This window comes from Callithrix jacchus, chromosome 3 (assembly GCF_049354715.1).
Source record: "Callithrix jacchus isolate 240 chromosome 3, calJac240_pri, whole genome shotgun sequence".
In the NCBI taxonomy this organism is placed as follows: domain Eukaryota; kingdom Metazoa; phylum Chordata; class Mammalia; order Primates; family Cebidae; genus Callithrix; species Callithrix jacchus.
In genome coordinates, this window is record NC_133504.1 from 51,352,946 (window position 1) to 51,378,409 (window position 25,464).

The following is a 25,464-nucleotide window of genomic DNA, read 5'->3' on the forward strand; positions in this document are numbered from 1 at the left end:
AATTATTCTACCTGCCTCAGTTCTGTACACTTCTTCCCACTGGTAAAACAACTCATTATTCTAGAAATTCCCAGTGATTAAGAAAACAATTTTCTAATTATAAAGGATCATCGTTTTTCTTCATCCCATTCATAACTCAAAGAATATAAACTGAATCCTGAAAAAAATAATTTATGTTAAGAAAAGCAGAAAACTCTCCTACTTAGAGAGTGGACCAGTACCTGGCAGGTAAGAGCACATACCCTGAAGCCACACAGCCAGTTCTCACTCTAACTCTGCCTCTTACGAGCTGTGTGATCTTGGGTAAGTTACTTAACCTCCTTCTATACCTCAGTGTCCACTGCAATAAAATAGATATAGTAATAGTACCTCTCTCTTCAGGTTGTTTTAAGAATTGAGTTAATGTCTGCAATGTTTAGAACAGTGTATGGCGTAAGAGATATCTAAGTGTATATTCAATGCAATACATAAAACATAGGCATTTAACTAACTACACTCAAAGTATGTATAGTGTTACGGTATGCCTGACTCCCTACCACAATTCTTAGGGCAGATCTAATCCCTATCTTAAACACCTTTTTAGGTGCTGAATAAACATTTGTTGCTTTTACTTATGATGGTGAAAACATAACTGCAATAAAAACACAGGTTCATCTGGCCTCAGAAGATCAAGATGGAAGAACCAGAATAGCACTACAAAGTTATGTGTGAACTGCTAGTTAATTCCAGATATTTCTCGGACATTTTCTCAAAGATTCTCTAAAACCTAGTAAGTAGGCACTTTGTCATAACAAGAATTTCTCTGTGGGAGTTTGCTATTATCTTTGTCTACCATACACAAAGATTATTAACATCCAAAGTAGTGCTCTCAAAATGAAAATCCCTCAGTGAGGGCAGAAGATTAAGAAGCTTGAAAAATGGGGACCAGTATAAATACTGGTTGGTGAGCTATTTTGAAGTATCTTTAAAGCATTTTATGACCATTACCCTAGAAACTAGAAGGCTTTCATCTCTGCATTGCCAATACACTGTGAGATAAAAGTGTAATGTAACATTAAATTTTAAAAGTATTTACTCTTTCACCACAAAATTTTTGCACTTTAACCACCAAACCAAGTTGCTTTTAGCAGGACAGTTGGGTCAAATCACTTAGTTCACCACCATGGGACATTCTCATTCCATCCTAATTCCATCCTAACTGCCTTGGTTGATTCCTGCTAGTCAAACATATCCAAACTGTTTTACAATGCACAATTTCAAAACCAAGTCACATTATTCAAGAAATCAAATGAACATCTAATAGACAGAAAACAAATAAATATGATCTCTTTTTTAAAGTACATTTTGATAGGCTGGGCATGGTAGCCCATGCCTGTAATCCCAGCACTTTGGTAGGCAAAGGTGGAAGGACCGCTTGAAACCAGGAGTTCGAGACCAGCCTGGGCAACATAATGAGACCCCATCTCTAGGAAAAATTTTTCAAAAAATTAGCCAAGCATTATGTTGGAGGCATGATGTTGTAGGTGAGCACGATGTTGGAGCTGTGATCATCACTGCACTCCAGCCTGCGTGACAGAGTGAGACTCCATCTCTAAAAATAAAATAGCTGGGTGCAGTGGCTCACGCCTGTACTCCCAGCACTTTGGGAGGCGGAGGGAGGTGGATCATTTGAGGTCAGGCGTTCAAGAGCAGCCTGGCCAACATGATGAAACCCGTCTCTACTAAAAATACAAAAATTAGTGTGGTAGTGCACGCCTGTAATCCCTACTACTTGGGAGGCTGAGGCAGAAGAACTGTATGAACCCAGGAGCCAAGATCGCACACTGCCCTCCTGCCTGGGCAACAGAGTGAACTGACTCAAAAAATAATAATTAAAAAAAAAATACATTTTGGTATTGAGATGACTGTATTTACAGCCACACCCAGAAACTCAATAAAAAGTACCTGAAAGAAGCGAGACTTGTCTATACAAAGACTGTAAAATACCTAAGAGGCAGAATTTTGAAATGTGATAATTATAGTTGATACAACAATAAAACAGGGAATTAACTTTAGACTATTAGCAGAAGGACTACCAGAAGAAAAAGGTGTAAAGTCACTAATAGTTCTTCCTATGAATATTTCTATCCTGGGATCCAAAGCAAGATTCTTGCCAAAATAAAAATCTTTTATTATTTTCTTAAAATACATAGCCTTGGTTCAAATGGTCATGGCAATTTTTTCAACTTAACTAACATTTGCCATGAAAAGTCATTTAAAATTCATCCAAATATGTGAAAAATGTCCCCATTCAATTGCAAACTATTTAGACTTCTTTTAAAAACAGAATACAGAGAATGTAAAAATATCTGCTGAAAAAACACACAAAAAAGACTGACCTACTCGAAATGCTAGTGGTTTTCCTTCATTTGATTGTTCTTGTTTTCTGTGGTAAAGTAATACTTTCTGAAGAAGCACCTGGGCTAACTCCTTTTTCCTGCTGTGAGTTGATTCTACAAGAGTTATAGCCTTTGCTAAACAGGCCCTTTGCCCTTGGATTAAACCAGTATAAAGTTTATCCACAAATCTTTGCTCTTTATCACAAAGTCCTTCTGTGTGGTCCTTTAAGGTTGTTTGTACACATAATTTTCTCTTTAAACCATCTGACAGTAGCATCCACTTTGTACAATGGAGTCCAAGAGAATTAAATGGCCCAGCAGATGAGATTCCTGATCCGAGATGAGTCTGTGAGTGAAAGATGAAGTGGTAACATCGGAAAGGTGCTCGTAAAAGGCCTTTTAGGAAAAGCTGGTGAGGATGTGGTAGCAGCATGGGCATATTCGTTTTATTTGTAACTGAAGAAAACACTGGGTGCGTTTTGGCTCAATGTGATTTGTGACCTTCCTAGAAAGAAAAACATGTTAGCCAGTTCAACATATAACTAAAATAATGAAGTAGTAAAATTTGAAAGCATAGTGTTTCCCCCATATTCTAAACCACACCTAATCAGAGATTTTGGTGGTAAAAATGGGTGAAAGTTTTCATACTAAATAAAACAGAAGAATCCCTTTATGGTCACAGTTAATATTCAGAGTAACTAAAATAATGGAACTACTACTCTACTGCGAAGTGGAATTTACATTAAAATTTTCTTCTAATAAAAACTGAATATATAGAATACCACCAGGGTAGAAACTTTATGTTATGCCTTCTCTTACATTCATCTTAACAGTTTCCTCAGGTCAATACACCAGATTCTGAAGCTCATATGAGAGGTTTTAAAAAAATGAATCTCTCTGATGCTGGCCTTGTATTCATTTTCTACAAAAGGAAATGTGATTACTAGGGTGGGCACTTCAGGCGTAAGTTTAGACACATTCAACAGACTCACTCTTGAACACAGATGTATGCAAAGAGGAGCCTAACCTAAAGCACACAAACAAGCCATAAATGAATCGTAGGAGTTGTGTAGTAACCAGATCAGTGTATCTCAAAGTATAGTCAGAGCCATGTGGGTGTTTATTTAAAATGCACATTCCCAGCCCCACTAATCAGAATCTCTGTAGATTTACACTAATGTTTGAAACACTACGAAATTAAATAATAATCTTTTTATGATGGCATACTGATATTCTCTACTTCAAATTGTATTAAAGAATGAAAGTTGACATGGTATGCCGAGTCAGGGCAGTGCAGAGGTTATGAGCCATGGTCACTATGAGTCTCTGCTACTTAAGCCAAAATGAACTTGGGAAAGTTACTTGACCAATCTGTGCCTCAGCTTCCTCTGGAGTAAAGAGAAAGCAGGGTGGTTGTGAGAGCAAAAGGACAATTCTTGTAAAAAGCTTACAACAGGGCCGGGCGCGGTGGCTCAAGCCTGTATCCCAGCACTTTGGGAGGCCGAGGCGGGTAGATCACGAGGTCGAGAGATGGAGACCAACCTGGTCAACATGGTGAAACCCCATCTCTACTAAAATACAAAAAGTCAGCTGGGCATGGTGGCGTGTGCCTGTAATCCCGGCTGCTCAGGAGGCTGAGGCAGGAGAATTGCCTGAACCCAGGAGGCGGAGGTTGCGGTGAGCCGAGATCGAGCCATTGCACTCCAGCCTGGGTAACAAGAGCGAAACTCCGTCTCAAAAAAAAAAAAAAAAGCTTACAACAGTGTCTACAACGGAGTAAGAGCTCAATTAACCTTAGTTTTTATTTTAATTACATCAAGTTATGAAACACTGGTAATTCTTCCAGTAGCAAACTAAAATTTACAGTTAAATATAACTCACTCAATTTGGGTTTATGAGTATTTGTAAACTGTGGTTGATTTTCAAGCACCTTGTGGCATGACAGAATAAATTATTGCTCCAAGATCCACCTCTACGTGGTACTTAAAGGCCAATGAACATAAAATTAATTTTAGCTACTTAACATTCTATTAGGGAGAAAGAATACTTTAAGATTTTTTAAACTGGTAGAACTATAAATGCTCATCAGTTTTCCAAAAACAACAACATTTTTTTTTCTATTTAGGGGGTGCATTACTAATGTCTATTTGTACAAAACTAGCATTATTCTAAAAGGACAATTAAAAATGTATAAAAGTTTTTCTAAAAAATAATTTTAAAACATCTACTATCACCTTTCACACAAACACACAAAAAGATATTCAAAACAGAAATTTAATAGAGAGTCTGTTTTAGACGCTCTCTTTCAATACCACCTTTAAGTACAATTCTCATCAATACCACTGCCACTACCAGCAGACTGGAAGCTCATAGGCAAGAACTGTATTTTTATTCAACCACAATTTTCTTAGTACATACTACTTTTCAGATTCCATGATAGGTGATAATAATAATGGTGACCATAGTAATGGTACTGATGGTGATGACAATAGTATTTGATTATGTTACAGCCATTGTACCATAACCTTCTACTAATATATTAGTTCCCCAGGGCTGCTGTAACAAATTACCATAATTACCATAACAGAATTAGTTACTTGATTACATTACAAAGACTCTTTCCAAACAGGGCCACATTCACAGGTTTCAGGGATTAGGATGTGGACATATCTTTTTGAAGGCCATCATTCAACCCGTTACACTCTCTTCGGTAGAATGCCTCATTCATTATCTTATCTTAACCTAATCCTAGCACTTAAAGAGCTCACAGAGTAAAATACACCACATCAAAGAAAGGACAAAGTGCTACGGGAACAGACAAGATTACAGAAACTTACTCTCCTTGGGGAATTCAAGCCATAGAGGAGTCTATGTCAAGACTGAGTCTGAAATAACAAAAATGTTGAAGAAGGTTGAGGCAGGCTTTCCAGGCTGAGGACCTAAATGTGCAAAATCAGAGTTGGGACTTGGTCTCGTCCCTGTCATGTCAGAGAAAACTGAGAAATTCAGTAAGGCAGAAGCCTAGGGTATATGGAACAACTCATAGGAGATAAGGTTGGACCGGATGTAAACTGAGGTCAAGAAATTAAATTTTGTCTTGTAGGCAGTGGACAAATGACAGAGACTTTTATGGAGGTGACATAATTAACTTTGCTTTTGAAGAGATAACTCTAGAAGCAGTGGCATGAAGTCAAGAGTGATGCGACTTTTTAACAGAGCCCAGTTAAGGAAGCCTAGCAAAGGAGATGATGAGGACCTGGACTTAGGAAAGGTATTAAGGAGTGGAAAAGAAAAGCTGATTTAAGACCTTTTAACCTAGTTTATCTTGTTAGAATCCTCAAAGTTTGACATGGACCCTGGCACACTGCAACTGCTTAAATGAAAAGAAAAAAAGAGCTGCTGCTGATCTGAACTTATTTCATTCTCCAAATACCTGGCACATGAGAGTCTACAAGCTACTTTCGGATCCTTTATTTCACTTTATTCTCCAGTTAATTCCATGAGGGCAGTACAGCAGTTATTATTCTCACTTAACAGAGGGGGAAATGAACCCAGAGAGTTGAGTGATTACAGTCACAGCCAGCGGCAGGGCCAAAATTCAAACCCAGGTTGTTTGATTCTCTATGGCAGGCATTCCTTAATAAATTATGTTAAAATAACAGAGAAGTCCTTTGGCTAAAAGGGAAGTAGATATTAGTAACTCTGCCCACTTCTGAAGTGAGTAAGAAGTATTTTCAGTTGCAGTGATGGTGGTGGCATGAGGAGGAGCCAAAGAACAGACAGAAGAAATCTGCAGGATATAAAACATTCTTAATATCAAATCTAGTCCTACTGACCCATAAGGGAGATGTTGTCATATGAAGTCTAAGAGCAAATTAGAGCTATTTAACATTTGCTCCTTAATTAACAAGTCTTACCATGACTACCTCCTGTTACCAAACAAGTTCAAAAAAAGAGTGAGAGAGGTGGCCAGGGGCGGAGCAAGATAGCAGAATGCAAGGCTCCACCAATCATCTTCTAGCTGGATTTAATTTCCTATCACTCAAAGAGGCACTGAAGAGGTAGGAAAAACTGTTTTGAATCCCCAAGGCCACTCCTCTCCCATTCCCTGGCAGCGGTGGCATGATACAGAGAGCATTTCTGTGCTCTGGGGAGAGGGAGAACATAGCAATTTTGAGGCACTGAACTCACTGCCACCCTGCTACAGCAGAAAGCAAAACCTGAACAAAGTCACTGGACACCGCACACGGAAGGAACATTTAAACGATTAAACCAGCCAGAAAGGAATGGCTGTTCCCAGCGGTCGGAACTTGAGTTCCCTGAGCTCACACAAGCCTTGCCACTGTGGGTTAAAGTGCTCTAGTGCCCCAAATAAACTTTAAAGGCAATCTAAGCCACAAAGACTGCAACTCCTAGGTAAGTCCTAGTGTTAAACTGAGTCAGTGGACTAGAGGGAACACAACCCAATGACACACCAACCGGGGCAGTGAAGAGAGTGTTGGCATCGCTCCTTCCCTAATCCCAGGCTGCACAGCTCATGGCTACAAAAGGACACCTTCCTTCTGCTTGATGAGAGGAAAGAAGAGTGGGGAGGACTTTGTCTTGCCTCTTGGATATCCTCAGCCACAGCGGGATGGGGTACCAGTTATAGTCATGAGGTTTCCCTTCTAGGCCCTAGGTCCCAAATGACATCTGTAGACACCCAGGGCCAGAAGGGAACTTGCTGCATTGAAGAAAAGGAGCCACTCCTGGCAGGATTCATCACCTGCTGACTGAAAAGCCCTTGGGCCCAGCAGCAATGCCAAGGTACCACATCGAGGGCCTTGGGTGAGACTCTGAGACTTGCTGGCTTCAGGTGACACTCAGCACATTCCACGCTGTAGCAGGTACAGGGCTAGACTACTGCTTGAGAAAAGCAAAGGGAAAAATAAAGGGGAATTTGTCCGGCATGTTAGGTACCAGCTTGGCCACAGTGGGGTAAAGAAACAAGTGGGCTCTTGGGGTCCCCAATTCCAGGACTTGGCTCTTAGATGGCATTTCTGGGCCTGCCCTGGGCCAGAGGGGAGCCAACTGCCCTGAAGGGTAAGTCCCAGGTCAGGCAGCATTCACACAAGCTGACCAAAGAGCCCCTGGACCTTAAGGGAACATCATCAACAGTAGTCTGGTAGTACTCTTTGTGGGCCTATGGTAGTAGCAGTCATGGGTGAGGTTCCTCTGTCTTTAGAAAAGGGAGAAAAGAGTGGAAAGGACACTGTCTTGTGGTTTGTGCACCAGCTTAGCCACAGTAGAACACAGCATCAAGTAGATTTCTAGGGTTTTTGACTCTAGGCTCTTACTCCTAGATGACATCTCTGGACTTGCCTAAAGCATGGGGGAACTTAACCATCCTCAAAGGAAGGACATAAGCCTGTGTGGCTTTACCACTTGCTGATTGCACAGCCCTAGGAATCTGAACAAACACAAATGATAAATAGTAGTTATAATGGGTCTTTTGTGAGACCCAGTGCTGTATTGGATTCAGGTCTTATTCAGTACATAGTGGTGGTGACCACAGCATTGCTTATATAACCCTATCCCCAGCTCTAGGTAGGTCAAAGCAAACAGAGACTCTATTTGGGAGAAAGCGTGGGAAGAAAACAAGAGTCTCTGCCTGGTAATCCAGAGAATTCTCCAGGATCTTACTCAAGAGCACCAAGGTAGTACCTCTATGAATCTGCAAGGACCATCGTGTTACTGGGTTTGGGGTGCCCCCAAATGCAGATATGGCTTAGATCAGAATGCCCAGGCGTTTTCAAATATTTGGAAAGCATTCCCAAGAAGGGCAGGTACGAACAAGCCCAGACTGCGAAGACTCTAATAAATACCTAATTCCTTAATGTCCATACACAGACAAATATCTGTAAGTATCAAGACCACCCAGGACAACATGACCAAAACCAAATGAACTAAATGAGGCACCACACCAATCCTGGAGAAACAGAGATATGTGATCTTTCAGACAGATAATTCAAAATAGCTGTTTTGAGGAAACTCAAAGAAATTCAAGAGATGGCTGAGTGTGGTTGCTCACACATGTAATCCCAGCACTTTGGGAGGCCAAGGTGGGTGGATCACTTGAGGTCAGGAGTTTGGGATCAGCCTGGCCAACATGGTCAAACTTCATCTCTACTAAAAATACAAATATTAGCCAGGTGTGGTGGTGGGTGCTGTAATCCCAGCTACTTGGGAGGCTGAGGCAGGAGAATCGCTTGAACCTGGAAGGTGGAGGTTGCCATGAGCTGAGATTGCACCACTGCAGTCCAGCCTGGGTGACAGAATAAACTCCATCTCAAAAAACAAAAAGTGAAATTCAAGATACCACAAAAAAGGAATTCAGAATTCTATCAGATAAACTGAATAAGGAGATTGAAAGAATTTAAAAGAATCAAGCAGAAATTCTAGAGTTGAAAAATGCAACTGACATACTGGCAAATGCATCAGAGTCTCTTAAGACAGAATTGATCAAGCAGAAGAAAGAATTGGTGAGCTTGGGCCAGGCATGGTGGCTCTCACCTGTAATCTAAGCACTTTGGGAGGCCAAAGCATGCAGACGCCTTGAACCCAGTTTGAGACCAGCTGGGCAACATGGCAAAATCCCATCTCTGCAAAAAATATAAAAATTAGCTGGGTGTGGTGGCTGTAGTCCCAGTTACTCAGGAGGCTGAGGTGACAGGACTGCTTGAACTTTCACTGAGCCCTGATCACCCTGATCACACCACTATACTCTAGCCTGAGTGACACAGCAAGATCCCTATCTGCCCCATCTCCAAAAAAAAAAAAAAAAAAAAAGATAAAGAATTAATGAGCTGAAGGTGGGCTATATAAAAATAAACAGGGAGAGAAGACAAAAGAGAAAAGAATAAAAAACAATGAAGCATGCCTCCAGGATCTAGCAAATAGCCTCAAAAGGGCAAATCTAAGAGCTATTGGCCTTAAAGAGGAGGTAGAGAAAGAGACAGATAAAATGTTTATTCAAGGGGATAACAGAGAACTTCCCAAACCTAGGGAAAGATATCAATAGTCAATACAAGAAGGTTACAGATCATCAAGCAGATTTAATTCAAAGACTACCTCAAGGCATTTAATAATCAGACTCCCAAAGGTCAAGGATAAAGAATAAATCCTAAAAGCAGCAAGAGAAAAGAAACAACCAACATACAATGGAGTTCCAATATGACTGGCAGCAGGCTTTTCAGTGGAAACTTTATAGGCCAGGAGAGAGTGGCATGACCTATTTAAAGTGGTGAAGGAAAAAGAAAAATCATGCTAAAATATCCTCCAAACATGAAGTAGAAATACTTTCCCAAACAAACAAAAGCAGAGAAATTTCATCAACACCAATTCTTTCCTACAAGAAATGCTAAAGAAAACACTCCAGTGAGAAAGAAAAGGATATTATTGAGCAGTAAGAAATCATCTGAATGTACAAAACTCACTGGTAACAGTAAGTATACAAAAGAACATTGTACCTGTGGTGTGTTAACTAGTCTTAAGTATAAAGACTAAACAATGAACCAATAAAAATAATAGCTACAACAACTTCTCAAGACAGACAGCATATAAGATATGAACAGAAACAACAAAAATTAAAAAGTGGGGAATTAAGGAATACTCTTTATTAGTTTTCTATTCACTAATTCTGTTTATCTATTCTATTTCTGTTTAAAGTGTTAGCTTGTTGACAGTTTAAAATAATGGGTAGAGAGACAGTATTTGCAAGTCTTACAGTAATCTCAAACATAAGAAAAAAAACATACAACAGATACACAAAAAATAAAAAGCAAGAAACTAAATCATTTCAGCAGAGAAAATCATCTTCACTATGATAAAGACAGGAAAGAAAAAAGGGAAGACCAAAAAACAACAAGAAAATAACAAAATGGCAGGAATAAGTGCTTAGTTATCAATAATAACATTAAATGTAAATGGACTAACCTCTCTAGTCAAAAAACGCAGAGTAGTGGATTGGATAAAAAAAATACAAGACCCAATGATTTGTTGCCTATAGAAAGCCCATTTCACTTTCTATAGGCAATAAAGACAAACATAGACTGAAAATAAAGGGATGGAAAAAGTTATTCCAAAAAAGAACTTTTTTGGAAACCAAAAAAGAACTTTTTTGGAAACCAAAAAAGAAAAGGAGTAGCTATAATTATATCAGACAAATAGATTTCAAGACAAAAACTATAAGAAGAGACAAAAACGGTCACTAAATAGTGACAAAGGGTTTAATATGGCAAGAAGATATAACAATTTTAAATCTATATGTACCCAACCATGGAGCACCCAAATATATTAAGCAAATATTATTAGACCTAAAGAGATAGACCCAAATACAATAATAACTGAAGACTTCAACATTCCACTTTCATTATTGGACATATCTTCAAGACAAAAAATTAACAATAAAACATCAGACTTAATCTGCACTACAGACCAAATGGACCTAATAGCTATTTACAGAACATTTCATAAAATGGCTGGGGAAAACACATTCTTCTCTTTGGTACATGGATCATTCTCAAGAATAGACCATATATTAGCTCACAAAAAAGTCTTTAAACATTCAAAAATTTGAAATAAGATCAAGCATCTTCTCTAACCACATTGGAATAAAACTAGAAATCAATAACAAGAAGAATTTTGGAAACTAACAAACATATGGAAATCAAACAATATGATCCTGAATGAACAGTGAGTCAATGAAGAAATTAAGGATATTGAAAAATGTCTTGAAACAAATAATAATGGAAACACATCATACCAAAACCAATGGAATACATCAAAAGCAGTACTAAGAGGGAAGTTTATAGCCTTAAGTGACTACATTTAAAAAGAAGAAAAACTTCAAATAAACAATGCATCTTAACTAGAAAATCAAGAGCAAACTAAGGAAAAAAGAGATTAGATCCAAATAACCAAATAAATAAAAGTAGAGATGAAAAAGGAGACATTACAACTGACACTGCAGAAATTCAAAGGATCATTAGTGCTTATGGTGAGCAAGTATATACCAATAAATTGAAAACATCTAGAAGAAATGGATAAATTCCTAGACATATATAACCTACCAAGATTGAACAATGAAGAAATCCAAAACCTGAACATACCAATAACAGGTAATGAAATTGAAGCTGTAATAAAAAATCTAATAAAGCCTAGGACTCAATGGCTTCACTGCTGAATTCTATCAAGTATTTAAAGAACTAATACCAATCCTTCTGAAACTATTCTGAAAAACAGAGGAAAAGGGAATACTTCCAAATTCATTCTATGAGGCCAGTATTACTCTTACACCCAAACCAAAGACAATCCCGCCCCCCCCCGCCCCCCTCCCCGGCCAGAAAAAAAAAATTCTACAGGGTTAAGGTTTGGCTCTGAGTCCCCACCCAAATCTCACCTTGTAGCTCCCATAATTCCCACATAATACCACAGATCAGTGGTATTATGGTGCTTTTATGTTGTTTTTTGGCCGACCATATTTTTCTATTTTTTTTTTTTAAAGCAGCATGTTACTACGAGGGACCCAGTGGGAGATTATTGAATTATGGGGCTGGGTGTTTCCTGTATTGTTCTCCTGATAGTGAATGGATCTCATGAGATCTGATGATTTTAAAACAGGAGTGTCCCTGCACAAGCTCTCCTTCTCCTGCTGCCATCCACATAAGATTTAACTTGCTCCTTCTTGCCTTCTACCATGATCTTGAGACCTCACCCAGCCATGTGGAACTGTAAGTCCAATTAAACCTCTTTTGTAAACTGTCCAGTCTGGGTTATGTCTTTATTAGCAGCATGAAAATGAACTAATACAAGGCTAGTATTCTTTTGAATACTAAAGAGAAAAATAATACTATTCTTCTGAATACTAGCCTCTAGTATTCTTTTTTTGTTTTATCTTTGGTTTTGGTATCAGAGTAATACTGGCCTGATAGCAAAAAGATCATGGCCAAGTGGGGTTTATCCCTGTGAAAGAAGGATGGTTTGACATATACAAATCTATCAATGTCATACATAATATCAACAGATGAAAGACAAAAAGCTACAAGCATTTCAATTGACACTGAAAAAGCATCTGATAAAACTCACCATTCCTTCGATGTTTAGATGTCATTTAAATCCATGAGACCAGATTACTAAAAAAGGGATTCAAGATTAAGAGGAAGTGTGACACCTTTTTCAAAAAATTTTAAACATACATTGACACCCTCCCGCTATACACACACACAGAAGAAATAAATATATCGATGGGTATGTAACCTCATCTACAGATCAGTGGTATTATGGTGCTTTTATGTTGTTTTTTGGCTGACCATATTTTTCTATTTTTTTTTAAAGCAGCATGTTACTATGACAGGCACAACAATGGTTTCCCAAACATGTCCACACCTGAATCCCTGGAACCTAAGAATATGTTATGTTACGTGGCAAATAGGGAATTAAAGTTGCAGATGGAATTAAAGTTGCTAATCAGCTGACAAGGTAAAAAGATTTATCTTAGATTATCCAGGTGGACACAATGTAATCACCAATATCCTTTAATATGAAAGTGGGAGGTAGAAATGAACGGCTGAGTAATATCATGTGAGGATTCAATCCACCCTTCAGGGCTGTGAAGATGGAGTAAAAGGGCCATGAACCAAGCAATGAGGACAACCTATAGAAGCTGGAAAAGGCAAGGAAACTGATTCTCCTCTAGATCCTATCAGGTGGAATGAAGACCTCCTGACACCATGATTTTACTCCAGTGAGACCCGTGTCAGACTTCTGACCAACAGAACTATAAGATAATAAATCTGTGTTAAGACACTAAGTTTGTGGTAATCTATTACAGGAGCAATAGAAAACCAATACAGTGGTATGGTAAGAAAAAGTAAATAAAAACAAAAATCTTTTTTAAAAGATAAAATTCAGAATTTTAAAAATTTAATAAGAAATATCTAATAACTACTTATGAATTATAATCTTTGCCATAACCTGTAACTTGCTTCCTTTTGCATTTAGATTTTTTCCTAACATCAGAGTCAAACTTGATGAATGCTTAATTTTACCAGTTATGTGACTATCAGTGTTACATCAAATGCATTCATATGTTTCTAAATTAGATATAAAGTCAACATATATACTAAAAAAAATTGTAAAAAGAATTATGTGCAAGGTGAAATAAGCAATAATCACAATTTACCTTTTCGTCTATGAACAGATATTTTATCAGAATCATCATGTTAAATTTGAAGTTCAAAAAAATTCTGAAATAACATGATATATATGAGATAGTAACCATTTTTGAGCATGGTAATATTTTTTAACTATATATATGCTGTAATAAAAACTAGGTATCTGTAATGCATGTCCTTCACTTTTTTGCTGACAAATGCCTACTCAGTTCAAATAGCAGCTCCTCAGAGATACATCTTCCCACACCTTATCCAGGCAGTTAAGTGTTCCATTCAATGCTCCACAGTCTTTTGTTCATCTGAGAAATAGTATTTGTCTTCTTGTCTTCTAATTTATCTGTTTATAGACTTCTCCCTACCAATTCTCATTGCTCATCTCAACTGATTCTCCCAGAGAAAGGGCATATTTCCTCAGAAACAAGCACAGTGCCTGGCACACATAACCTTCCAATATTTTTTTAGGTTCACGAATATATACTCTATCTACTCTATGTTAATCTACTAAACCATAAGGAAAAGTTTGGGTAACAATATTAACCTGTGTGACTGAAGGACCTTTACTGAAACTTTCTGCCTTCTAAGTTTCCTGTTTTGAATCAAGGCACCTTTGACATATAACCAATCTTCTAAACAGAAAAATGCTAAGAAAAGGTTTTGCAAGAAATCAAAATTTAGAATGAAAAGCTTTACTAGATGAAAATATGTCCATTTATAATAATGTAAGCAAATACTCTCTAAATAAATATTATAGATGGCTGTAACATTAAAAATAGTGGTTTCATACATCAATTTAATTGCAATTTTTCTTAGAAAATCTACACCAACTGTCTGATGAGCTTATGATTTTTTTCTTTTTTAAGATGGAGTCTCGCTCTGTCTCACCCAGGCTGGAGTACAGTGGTACAATCTTGGTTCACTGAAGTTTCTGCCTCCCAGGTTCAAGTGATTCTCCTGTCTCAGCTTCCCAAGTAGCTGGGATTACCGGCGTGTGCCACCACACCCAGTTAGTTTTTTTGTATTTTTAGTAGAGATGGAGTTTCACCATGTTGGCCAGGCTGATCTCAAACTCTTGACCTCAGGTGATCCACCTGCCTCTGCCTCCCAAAGTGCTGGGATTACAGGTGTGAGCCACCATGCCCAGCCTGATAAGCTTATGATTTACACTGCAGGTTTTATCACAATTTGGGATAACTCTTCTCTGCCTTCTGATGCCAATACAAATCTTAAAAGGACTTTCAGTGAAAAGAAAGAATCACACAAAGGATGATACCATCTTACTCCAATTCTTTTGCCAAAACCAAAAAGCTACCCAGATGTACGTAATTGTGGTTTTTGACATCCTCAAACTTCTTCCCAGGGGACTAATTTTCTTGGTTCCCCCCAACTCTCTGGACCATCTGACTGGCAAGCAGCAGCTGCCACCTTCTATTGAGTGTTTATTATATGTGAGGCATCGTGCATGCATTTTTTTCAGCTAAACCTCACAACAATCCTCCACTGGATGACATCCTATTTTAAAAGTGAGGCCCAGCAGCATGAGGCTGATTCATCAGGGCCTCACAACTAGTGGCAGAAACTGGGAAAATTTATGGATTTCATAAATCCAGATTTATACGGTGTCAACTCTAGAGAAAATAAAATAATCCTGTACTTTTGAACATGCCTGATTATGGGTGGCAGTTTATCTTTTTATTTATTTTTTGCTTAGGCCAAAATGAAAAATTAATTTCTATCTTTGGTGTGAAGTTTTGTATCAGTAAGAGATCTCAATAATGTGTAAGGTGACAGAACAGACCACATTTTAAAGTATTTTTTGCTCCACAGACAATAATTCACTCCTGATAACCAAGTTCATAATATATTTAACCCCATGAATTTATCCAATCAACCAGATTTTAAAGCAGCCCATAAATTTTTTAAAAGCCAGTGTAACTCAGCCTTGTATGAGCAGCTTTCTACCCTTATGTATGTCACAGGCAGAACAGACTAATTCCACTAAAATGGCAAAATCATGTAAGTAGAGAGGATTTCCTATCTGCTCTTGTAACTCAGCATCTTTTCCTGCTTTCTCATGAAAAGAAATCAAAGAACTTGATCAATAATCTAATCAGCTTTGGGCCCTAGGTTTGTGTGGGGCCATGTCTCAGTCCACCCAAGGTACCCTTAGATCATTCAGAGAGGCACTTGGCCTGGAGCAGTGAGAAGAAGGAATAACTTCCAAGACCAGAGTGGCAGCTCCAGTAATAGAGAAATCCTTTTGAGGTGTAGAGATGCACGGAGGGACTGGGAGCTTGCTATTGGTGGAGTTCTCCAGGCTGAACAGCAAATTAAAGATAACTTGCAAGAGGTCAAAGCTCAGATTCACAGTTGCATAAGCCATTACCTGGAATGTCTTAGACACCGTAAGTGTGGCTATATGAACAGGTAGACCTCATCTATAAGCTTAAAGAGGAGACATTTCAACAGCAGGCTCAGCAGCTCTACTGGCTATTGGGCCAGTTCAGTTGTCTTACTCATCAAAAGGAGTGTACCCAAAACAAAGCTCTAGCTAATCGAGTCTCTGTGTGCCTGGAAGACTGGGCAGTTTGACCCTTAAACCTGAAGATTCCACTGTCCTGCTCTTTAGCTGACACAACTGCTTTGCACCACACCATCACCACATTTGGGTCTCCCCAAACCATTCAAATTCCTGAGCACTTGATGGCTCATAGTTCACCAAATACTGGGCCCTTCCTGGAGAAGAGAGGCTATATTCCAATGCCAGAGCAGAAGTCAGCATCCAGTATTGCAGCTGTCTCCCTCAGTCAATGACTTCTTGGAAGCAACCTGCCAGTGGTCATCAGACTCCTTACATACCCAGCACCAATAAAAAAAAATTGATTCTTTATTGGTTCACCCAACAGCAGACCTTGGAGAATAATCAGACTTCTTCCAGAGCCTGCAATTTCTTCAGTAATGTCTGGGGAAATCTAAAGGACTTAGAAAACTGGCTCCTGAAGAATCAGCAACAGGAAGTTCCTAAAAAACCAGGTTATCAAAAGCGTAATAGCCATTCCACTACTAGTTCCTTCTCCACTGAAAAGGTTGAAGATCTAGAGCTTCCTAAGCAAGATGAGATGGACCTATCACATTGGCTGGTGACTCCCCAGAAATCCCATCAGCTGGGGAAGCCTGAGAATGGCAGTCGTGAAATCAGTGAGAAGTTTAAGCTCTTGTTCCAGTCCTAAATGTGAATGATTGGCTTGTCAAGACTGACTCCTGTACCAACTGTCAGAGAAAACAGCCCAAAGGTGTGGAGATTGAAAACCTGGGCAATCTGAAGTGCCTGAATGACCACTTGGAGGCCAAGAAACCACTATCCACCCCCGGCATGGTTACAGAGGATTGGGTTGTCCAGAATCATCATGACCCATGTAAGGTAGAGGAGGTGTGCAGAGCCAATGAGCCCTGCACAAACTTTGGCTGTGTGTGTGAAGAGAATTGTGAGAAGAAGGTTCTGTATAAGTGGCTTCTGAAGAAAGAAGAAAAGGATAAAAATGGGATGCCCGTGGAACCCAAATCTGAGCCTGAGAAGCATAAAGATTCCCTGAATATGTGACTCTGTCATTCTGGAAAAGAATAGAACAAACTAAAGCACCAAAGGCAATGGTTCCTTCTAGAATTGCTGATTCCTTCCAACTCATAAAGAACAGCCCCTTGAGTAGCTTATCAGGCCCCCATGCAAAGAAGGAAGTCTAAGGAAGTGCCTAGTACTGAAGACAGAGCTGGCAAACAAAAGCTTAAAAGTCCCATGACAACTTCCTGGTGTCCCTTTAACACAGCTGACTAGGTCCTGCCAGAAAAGAAGATGGCCAACCTCAGCAGTTATCCTCTGGAGAAGACAAGTGGCTGCTTCGAAAGAAGACCCAGGAAGTATTACTTAATTCACCTCTATAGGAAGAACATAACTTCCCCTCAGACCATTACAACCTCCCTGCAGTTTGTGATCTCTTTGCCTGTATGCAGCTTAAAGTTGATAAAGACAAGTGGTTATACTCAACTCCCATACAGATGTGAAGGATGGACTAGAGTTGAGTGGCCTTTCTGCCAATTATCACACATCATGAGCTGCATGACTGCGTTTCTGGGTCTGACCAGTTAGCTTAGTTCCTCTCCTGCCTAATTTTGAACTAGTAAAGCAAAGTGAGTCATCAGATTATGAGTTGCTGTTTAAAAGAAAAATGTTGTTTATTGATGCCGAGGTGATTCAGTTCCTTCCTTCTTACAGAAGTATTAATTCACCCCCACACTAGAAATGCAGCATCTTTGTGGATACGTCTTTTTTCACAAGCCTCCAAGACTCCTTAGATTGAGTCAGTACTGAAAGTACATTAAAACACTCTAGTTTTAAAAATGAAATATTTCTGTAATTGAAGTGTAATGACATATTCTAAAGCTAGTAAACTTCCAGAACAATTAATTGCCCTATAGGTGCTTCTCTTGCTGTGGGTTTTCTTCTGTTAGTGGTCTGAAATAATGATTTTCCTTTTCTATTAATATAGAGTGTATTTTTCACAAAAAATTAACCTGGTCAATAGTGATTATCAAAATATATATTAATAATCTTGGCAATTTTTGACATTACCAAACATTTTAGTCTACATGTTCTATATTATTATTCTTCAGTTGAATAATAATAATGAAAGAAACTCAGCTACTGCAAATTTTGTCTTTCTTTCTGTAAATGTTATTAAAATATCCAGTGAGCTCTTTTAGAGCTTGGTATTATTTCAAGACTTTTTTTTTTTTTTGAGACGGAGTTTCGCTCTCGTTACCCAGGCTGGAGTGCCATGGCGCGATCTCAGTTCACCGCAACCTCCGCCTCCTGGCTTCAGGCAATTCTCCCGCCTCAGCCTCCTGAGTAGCTGGGATTACAGGCATGCGTCACCATGCCCAGCTAATTTTTTGTATCTTTAGTAGAGACGGGGTTTCACCATGTTGACCAGGATGGTCTCGATATCTTGACCTCGTGATCCACCCGCCTGGGCCTCCCAAAGTGCTGGGATTACAGGCATGAGAGCCAACGTGCCTGGCCTCAAGACTATTTTTGAGGTAGTTCTAGACTTTTAAAATACTCTACAAACCTATGGGGTTTAAAAGAACCCTAGTACCGACTAAGCAAATAGGCAAATACATGTTGGAAATGTAGTATAGTACTTGAACCATTCACTATCATAGGGATTATTGGTGTATCCTGTGTAAATGGAAGCCAAGCTTGACACCTGATGCTTTTTATCTAGGGATAAAGTAATCCTCTCACTGCAAGGACAGCATTACCTGTACCTCCAAAAGTGACATTTTAGTGAACAGTTGAAAACAAGTGTTTTCAACACTTGTGCTTTGGGGTATTCATTGAAACTTTATGAAAACTACTCATGTTTTCTCAATCTCCTTAAAGTTATGTCCATGCTTTAAAATGTTTCCATAGGAAAGAAGTGGGGTTTATAATGTTTTTAAATTCTCTAAGATATCTTAGGTGCTTTCCAAACTTTTAAACTATTAAGCTTCTTAACTGCCTGTTATTGGAAATACTTCTGAAGAAACTTCATGGTCCCACAATGTCATTACCAAACAGCTTCACCAGAGTTCTCTGAACCACAGCTGGAAAGAGCTTTGTATCATTTTTTAATTCCTTCCCTAGATATCATTTAGAACTATTATAATAAAGGTGGTATGCAAAGACAATGTAAGGAGCCTTTCCAGTTATCTTAAGTTGCAGCTAACTGTAGTTTCTTTTTGACGCCAAACACACTGTATTTTACATTGTCAAAATATAATTTACATTAATCACTAGGTTAATGAGTATGTAAAACATTCTTTTGCGTTGATGAATTTTGTATCTGCCTCCATTAAAGAATAACAGCCAAAAAAAAAAAAAAACCCAAATCAAAATGTTTCAACTAATTTTCATGATTCTTGGGAATATGGCTTCATTCTACAATTTGTAAGCTAAGCACTACCAAAATACAAGAGAAACTTCCCAGCTTTACAAGATTCAGTAAGATACCTCAAAGTATGCCATACCTAGTATTTTAATCCTGCTGATAAAGACATACCCTACATTGGGTAATTTATACAGGAAAAGGGATTTAATGGACTTACAGTTCCACATGGCTGAGGAAGCCTCATGATCATGGCAGAAGGCAAAAAGGAGCCAGTCACGTCTTACATGGATGGCAGCAGGCAAAGAGAGAGTTTGTGCAGGGAAACTTCCTTTTTAAAACCATTAGCTCTTATGAGAGTCATTCACTATCACAAGAACAACACAGGAAGGACCCATCCCCATAATTCAGTCACCTCTCACCAGGCTCCTCCTATGACACATGGGGGCTGTGGGAGTTATAATTCAAGATGAGATTTGGGGAGGGGCAGAGCCAAACCATATTGGTTATCTTTGTATTTACAGGACAATTATTTGCTCACAGAATTAATTAATATATGCCATAATTCTGCATGGATCAATAACTCCACTATAGTGATTACTTGGTTAACTGATGTTTTTAAAATATACATTTTTTTCTAGATTTTACAGTAATATATATATATATATATTTTTAAGGACTTTCTTTTTAAATGTATTTCAATATATGGATATTTTCCTTTATTAAAAATTTGCTCAGCAGAAGCCAGTCTGACTTGAGATATTTGTCTTGAAATTGATCCAATGAATATTCTCAATTTCAATAACTACTCTGGCAAAAGAAAAGAAAAAAGCATACAGAATTTCCAAAATCAATACATTAGGTCAATGTCTGCAGCACAGCACAATTTATACAGGCAACTCAGTGTTGTACCATGTGTTTCCATTCCTCAATGCTAATCACTTTTGATTTGAAGATAAGCTGTCAAATGCCATTAATCTGTTTACCATATCCCATCACCCCCAACAGAAGGCTTTACTTTCTCTTTTTCAAATAATTTCAGAAAAATTTTGTAGAGCAGAATGACTTTTTAAATAAGCAACTTTTAAATAGGTTTAAATAGGTCATCATGATTTAAGAGTAATAAGGAACGCATACCAAATTCATGCAGGGATTCTCTAAAGTTCTCTGCCCACTTTAACTTTGATCACTTTTCCAGTAAGATTCAGATTTCCCAATTTCTACTTTTGGGTTTAAATTTGCTTCAGAAGTCTCTATTTTTCTAAATTCCATGACCATTAAATGTTTTGATACATTCCCACTGCGACCACCCTATTTCAAATCTAGACTTGAATTAGAAAGCTCTGCGACCAACTATGATACCTGGGCAATTTCTCATATTCTCAAAGTTCCTTCACCTACAAAATGAAAACATTAAGATCTACCTATCAGGGTCATGGTGAGTATGAAATGAGACAGTATGCATGAGAAAGCCTGGGACAGGGCCTGGCACCAAGCAGGTGCCAATTACCTCTAAGAAACCATCCTCTTTTCTCCCTCCTCAGTTCTCCTTTCAGACTTCACAGCAAGACTTATCCTGAAAGATGAATGTGGTCTCCTTACCCTCCTACTCAAATTCCTCCGAAAGTTCACCATACTCTAGGACCGTGGTTCTCAAAGGGTAGTCCCCAAAGTGTACTCCCCAGGCCAGCAGCACCTCTTGCACTTGCCTTTCCAAATTTCCTCTAAGGAAATTTTACTTACTATCTTCCAAACCTACCACTCTCCCAACCCCAAGATTTGACTCATCTTTTATATCCTTCCCCCTCTATGATATCTCTCCTACCCAGCTTAAAATCTTTCCTGACGATCCCAGTCTCCAGGACTTTTTCTGACCTCTAATTCCAATTATTTCTGAGTAATTATTATTCAATTATTTGTTCATCTAACAATGAAGTTTGTGTCTGGATAAACCCACTGCAAAGTCAAAAAATTTTTAGCTGAACCATTTTTAAGTGAAGGACTGTACTAAAGTGAAAATCTGCAGAGGTCACAAACTAGTTGCACCTGGCCCACCCACAGGTGTGTGTTAACTAAATTGGTTGCAAGTAACATTAAAAATCAAGAAAAATCACGTAAAAATACAGATCTTTGGCCTGTAATGGAGGAAATAGGATCTGGATTTGAGGGACCCCCCATTCCCACATGGCAGCAATCAGCTAAATGGTAACTGTTTCAAGCACTCACCAGCTCTTTCCATTATAAATAAAGGTTTTGATATCTTCAAATATCTCAAATAGTGATTTACATTTCTTACGGTTATGTAACTTTTCACGCTTGTTTCCTCTCCTAATAGGATACAACCCTTTAGAAACCTGTCCGTCTTTGACTTTTAAAAAACTCTTGTTACCCTGAACACAAAACAGTAGTGTAAAATCACTGTAAAGGAATATTCTGAGCATTGTAGACAACTGCAAAATGCTGAATAATCCACACAGTTTTTCTGGAAACTTCTGGCTTTCTACCAACTTGGAAAAGTTTTATCAGTTTATGTTTTCAAAACATATGGATTAGGGTACAACTCTCAAGACAGGTAATAAATACAAAAATGTTATCAGATTATTTTGGTTTAGGTTGCTTTTCATTTTCTAATGAGAAATACATATGAAGACAGCATGTTCTCTGCTGAAAAAGATTTAGCCCCTGCCCGGCACAGCAGGTGACAGAACCTAGATACTGTTCCTAACTTTTAGTTTGAATCCTACTTTGATATCCTGCATTTTATTCCCCGAAAAGAGTTTTAATTTCACTCTTTGGTAGGAGGAGTCACAGTGGCTTTCACTGACGCGGCCTCGGGTTAACCATTCACCGGGTTTGGCACCGACAAGGCATGAGCCACCTTAACAAAGCTTCCTTGCTGTGGCTCAAAGATAACCTGAGAAACCCGTCCAAAATGAGGATTATAAAACACTGTTTATGTACAGGGCCTTCTTTGTTAAACCTTCCATTTGAACCCATTTGCCGACTCCTGCCTGTCCACACAATATCCCGCACCCCTAGGATATTCGGTAATATTCTCCTTTCCTTCCCCCACCCCAAATCCTCCAGGGGGCGCCCCGGAGGGCCGCACTGGCCATCGGCGGGAGGGCAGCCGTAGGTGGGAGCCCAGTCCCCACTCCCGGACGCCGCGCGTACTCCGTGTACTCACCCGCCCGAAGCCACGGAAGTGCCGCCTGACCCCGCCCCTTCCGCCGGATCCTCCCTGCAGGCGCAGCGCCGACTGTCGGCGCGTGGGGCCGCGGGATCGCTTGGGGCCGGCTGGCGGTGTGGAGCATGCCCGGGTCCCCGCGGACGTGGCCGCGCAGTTCCGGCGTGTGGCGAATAGCGCGTGAGCGTGAAGGTCTCTTGGCCTGCGGCAGCTCTGCGCCGGAAAGTTCTCTGGCGGGAGGAGGGGAGGGCAGTTTACGGCCTTTAGGGTAGGTTTTGCCCTTCTTAGGTCCCATGGAATGTTTCGTCCCCAAAGTTCGAGGGTAACGTTTGTTCCGTCCTGGCCTTCGCGACGCCCTGGAGTCGGACGGAGGCCAAGTCCTGCCGTCACACCCAGCAACCTGTAGCAGCCGGGACACCCAGAGCCCCTTCTTCCGCTCCCTGGAAGCTTAAAATGTGGGCCGGGGGAGAGACGTTACGTTTGACAGACCGGTGAAATTAAAGACAAGCTCCTCACAGTGATTTGAAGAAATGCTCAGCATTCCACCAGAATATAGTTTTAAGTTTTTAAACCGTGGCATGGTTTTTAAAGGCTGAAGGATCCACAGTTTTTTCTCTTAAAAGGCATCCATTCATATTGATTAATATTTCTTAACATGCACCCAAAGCCAGGACTCGGGCTCACTGCTGCAGGGATGTCCTCGGGAAGTCACCCGAGGGGGGAAAGGCGCTAGCCTGAAATGGAGATGAAAATAGGCATATTTGCTACCTCACTGCGTGGGCTGATTGGCAACTAATTTTTTAAAACCCTCTTAGATGACGTAATAAGTAGTAAAGCCGTTGTATGCTATTCTAGGATTTTTAAAAACTTCATCTCCCAAATGTTTGCTGTAATGTGATAAAGATAGCATCCATAGGCAGTAGCCAGGATCAAATTATGACAAGTGGAGATGGTTATAAATGGGGGCCATGCAGTATCATTAGTATATGGAACCAAGATGTCAGTCCTTACACACAATTTTCATAATGACATGCATTTGGGAGACTTTAGGCCTTTGCAGCTATTTGATATAGGTTGATTCTTAATATAGAATGATAAAAAATGAATTACTGGTCTCACCATTTTCATTATATGGACTAAAAGACTACCACAATCCGAAGAGTGATTGTAGACTCAATAGTCAATGACAGAAAATTAAGCACAAGTCTAAATGAAGCTGAGGATCTAGTGGAAAGAACATAAAATTAGACCTTTCAAATTTCAGCTATTGAACACAAACAGAATGACAGTTCTTGAGATGGTTTATTTCGTTTCTTTAAACTTGTCTTTGCTCATCTGGACAGTTGTTTTGCTAAGGGTTACGTTTCATGAAAGCTCAGTTTGTGTTAGCTTAGAAATGAAGAAGTTTGTTAATTTTAAAACTGACTTGATCCTTACCTGCTTTTCATTCTACAAACTCTAAAACATTTTGTGCATATCAACTTTTTTATTAGATGTTTCTTAAACAACACAGGTTAGGGAACACATTTCCATTGAACAATAGTCTTTTGCAAAATGTTAATAGAAGCTTCACGGGAAAAAATGCTGACATCACCAATACTGGCGAAAATAGGAACTTGCCATTATGAGACTATGGGAAGTACACCTATGTAGTACTCTTGCTAAAAATGTTTAACCTGAATCTGATTGTGAGAAAACACTCAGATAAACTCAGAATGTGATTTGTTTGGACCTTTCAATAAGGTTAACGTGAAAAAGGGCAGGAAGACTGTTGTACATTAGAGACAGCTGTCAACTAGATAGCATTAAGGATTTAAACAATTTGAACCTGGGCCAGGCACGGTGGCTCACGCCTGCAATCCCAGCACTTTGGGAGGCCGAGGTGGGCGGATCTCGAAGTCAAGAAATCAAGACCATCCTGGCCAACATGGTGAAACCCCTCTCTACTAAAAAATAAAAAAATTAGCCAGGTGTGGTGACACCTGCCTGTAGTCTCAGCTACTCAGGAGGCTGAGACAGAAGAATCGCTTGAACCCGGGAGGCATAGGTTGCAGTAAGCCAAGATCTTGCCGCTGCACTCCAGCCTGGGGGACAAGAGCGAGACTCCATCTCTCAAAAAAAAACAAAAAACCCGGAATCAAGACATATTGTTGACTTAAATTTCTCAGGAATGATAATGGTATTGTGGTTATTAGAATAATTCTTTTGTTCTCAGGAGATACATGTCCAAGTACTTAGGAATGAATCATGATGTCTGCAAATGTATTACAGATAGTCCAGACCAAAGCCAAACAAAAATGTGGAAGGAGAGAATATAGAGCACTATGTTAACAGTTGGTAGTTTCGGCTGGGCATGGTGGCTCACACCTGTAATCCCAGTACTTTGGGAGGCTGAGGTGGGTGGATCATTTGAAGTCAGGAATTCAAAAATTAGCCAGATGTAGTGGTACATGCCTGCAGTCCCAGCTACTCCGGAAGCTGAGGCAGGAGAACTTCTTGAACTTAGGTGGTGGAGGTTGCAGCGAGCTGAGATGGTGCCAGTGCACTCCAGCCTGGGCAACAGAGTGAGACACCAGTCCCAAAAAAACAAAACAAAACAAAGCAAAATAGCTGGTAGTTTCAGGTGAATAGTATATGAATGTTCTTTTAATTCTTCTATAAATTTGAAATGTTTCAAAATAAATAGTTGGGGACAAATTGTAGCTAGCAATGCTGGAAACCCATTTCTGCCTCCCAGCAGGTGGCAGCAAATTAATACTGGATAA

General features: G+C 39.4%; 1 protein-coding gene and 1 pseudogene across 6 annotated transcripts in view; one reads left to right on the forward strand and one right to left on the reverse strand.

The window, feature by feature from the left end:
* MMAA (metabolism of cobalamin associated A) overlaps nt 1–23,004 on the reverse strand; it is a 40,966-nt gene extending 17,962 nt beyond the window's left edge. For 2 of the 6 annotated variants that reach the window (XM_054252886.2, XM_008992637.5), the window contains exons 1-3: nt 22,700–22,726; nt 12,504–12,550; nt 2,379–2,883 (exon numbers count right to left, since the gene is read on the reverse strand). In XM_054252886.2, coding sequence (XP_054108861.1) covers nt 2,379–2,817 — 439 coding nt within the window. In that variant the 5' untranslated portion in view covers nt 2,818–2,883; nt 12,504–12,550; nt 22,700–22,726. Of the gene's footprint in view, nt 1–2,378; nt 2,884–12,503; nt 12,551–22,699 lie in introns of all 6 variants that reach the window. The other 4 variants (XM_078366457.1, XM_078366456.1, XM_078366460.1 and 1 more) reach the window with 2 other exon arrangements.
* Nucleotides 5,578–17,697, forward strand: LOC103791866 (nuclear receptor coactivator 4 pseudogene; annotated as a pseudogene).
* Nucleotides 23,005–25,464: the final 2,460 nt, after the last annotated feature.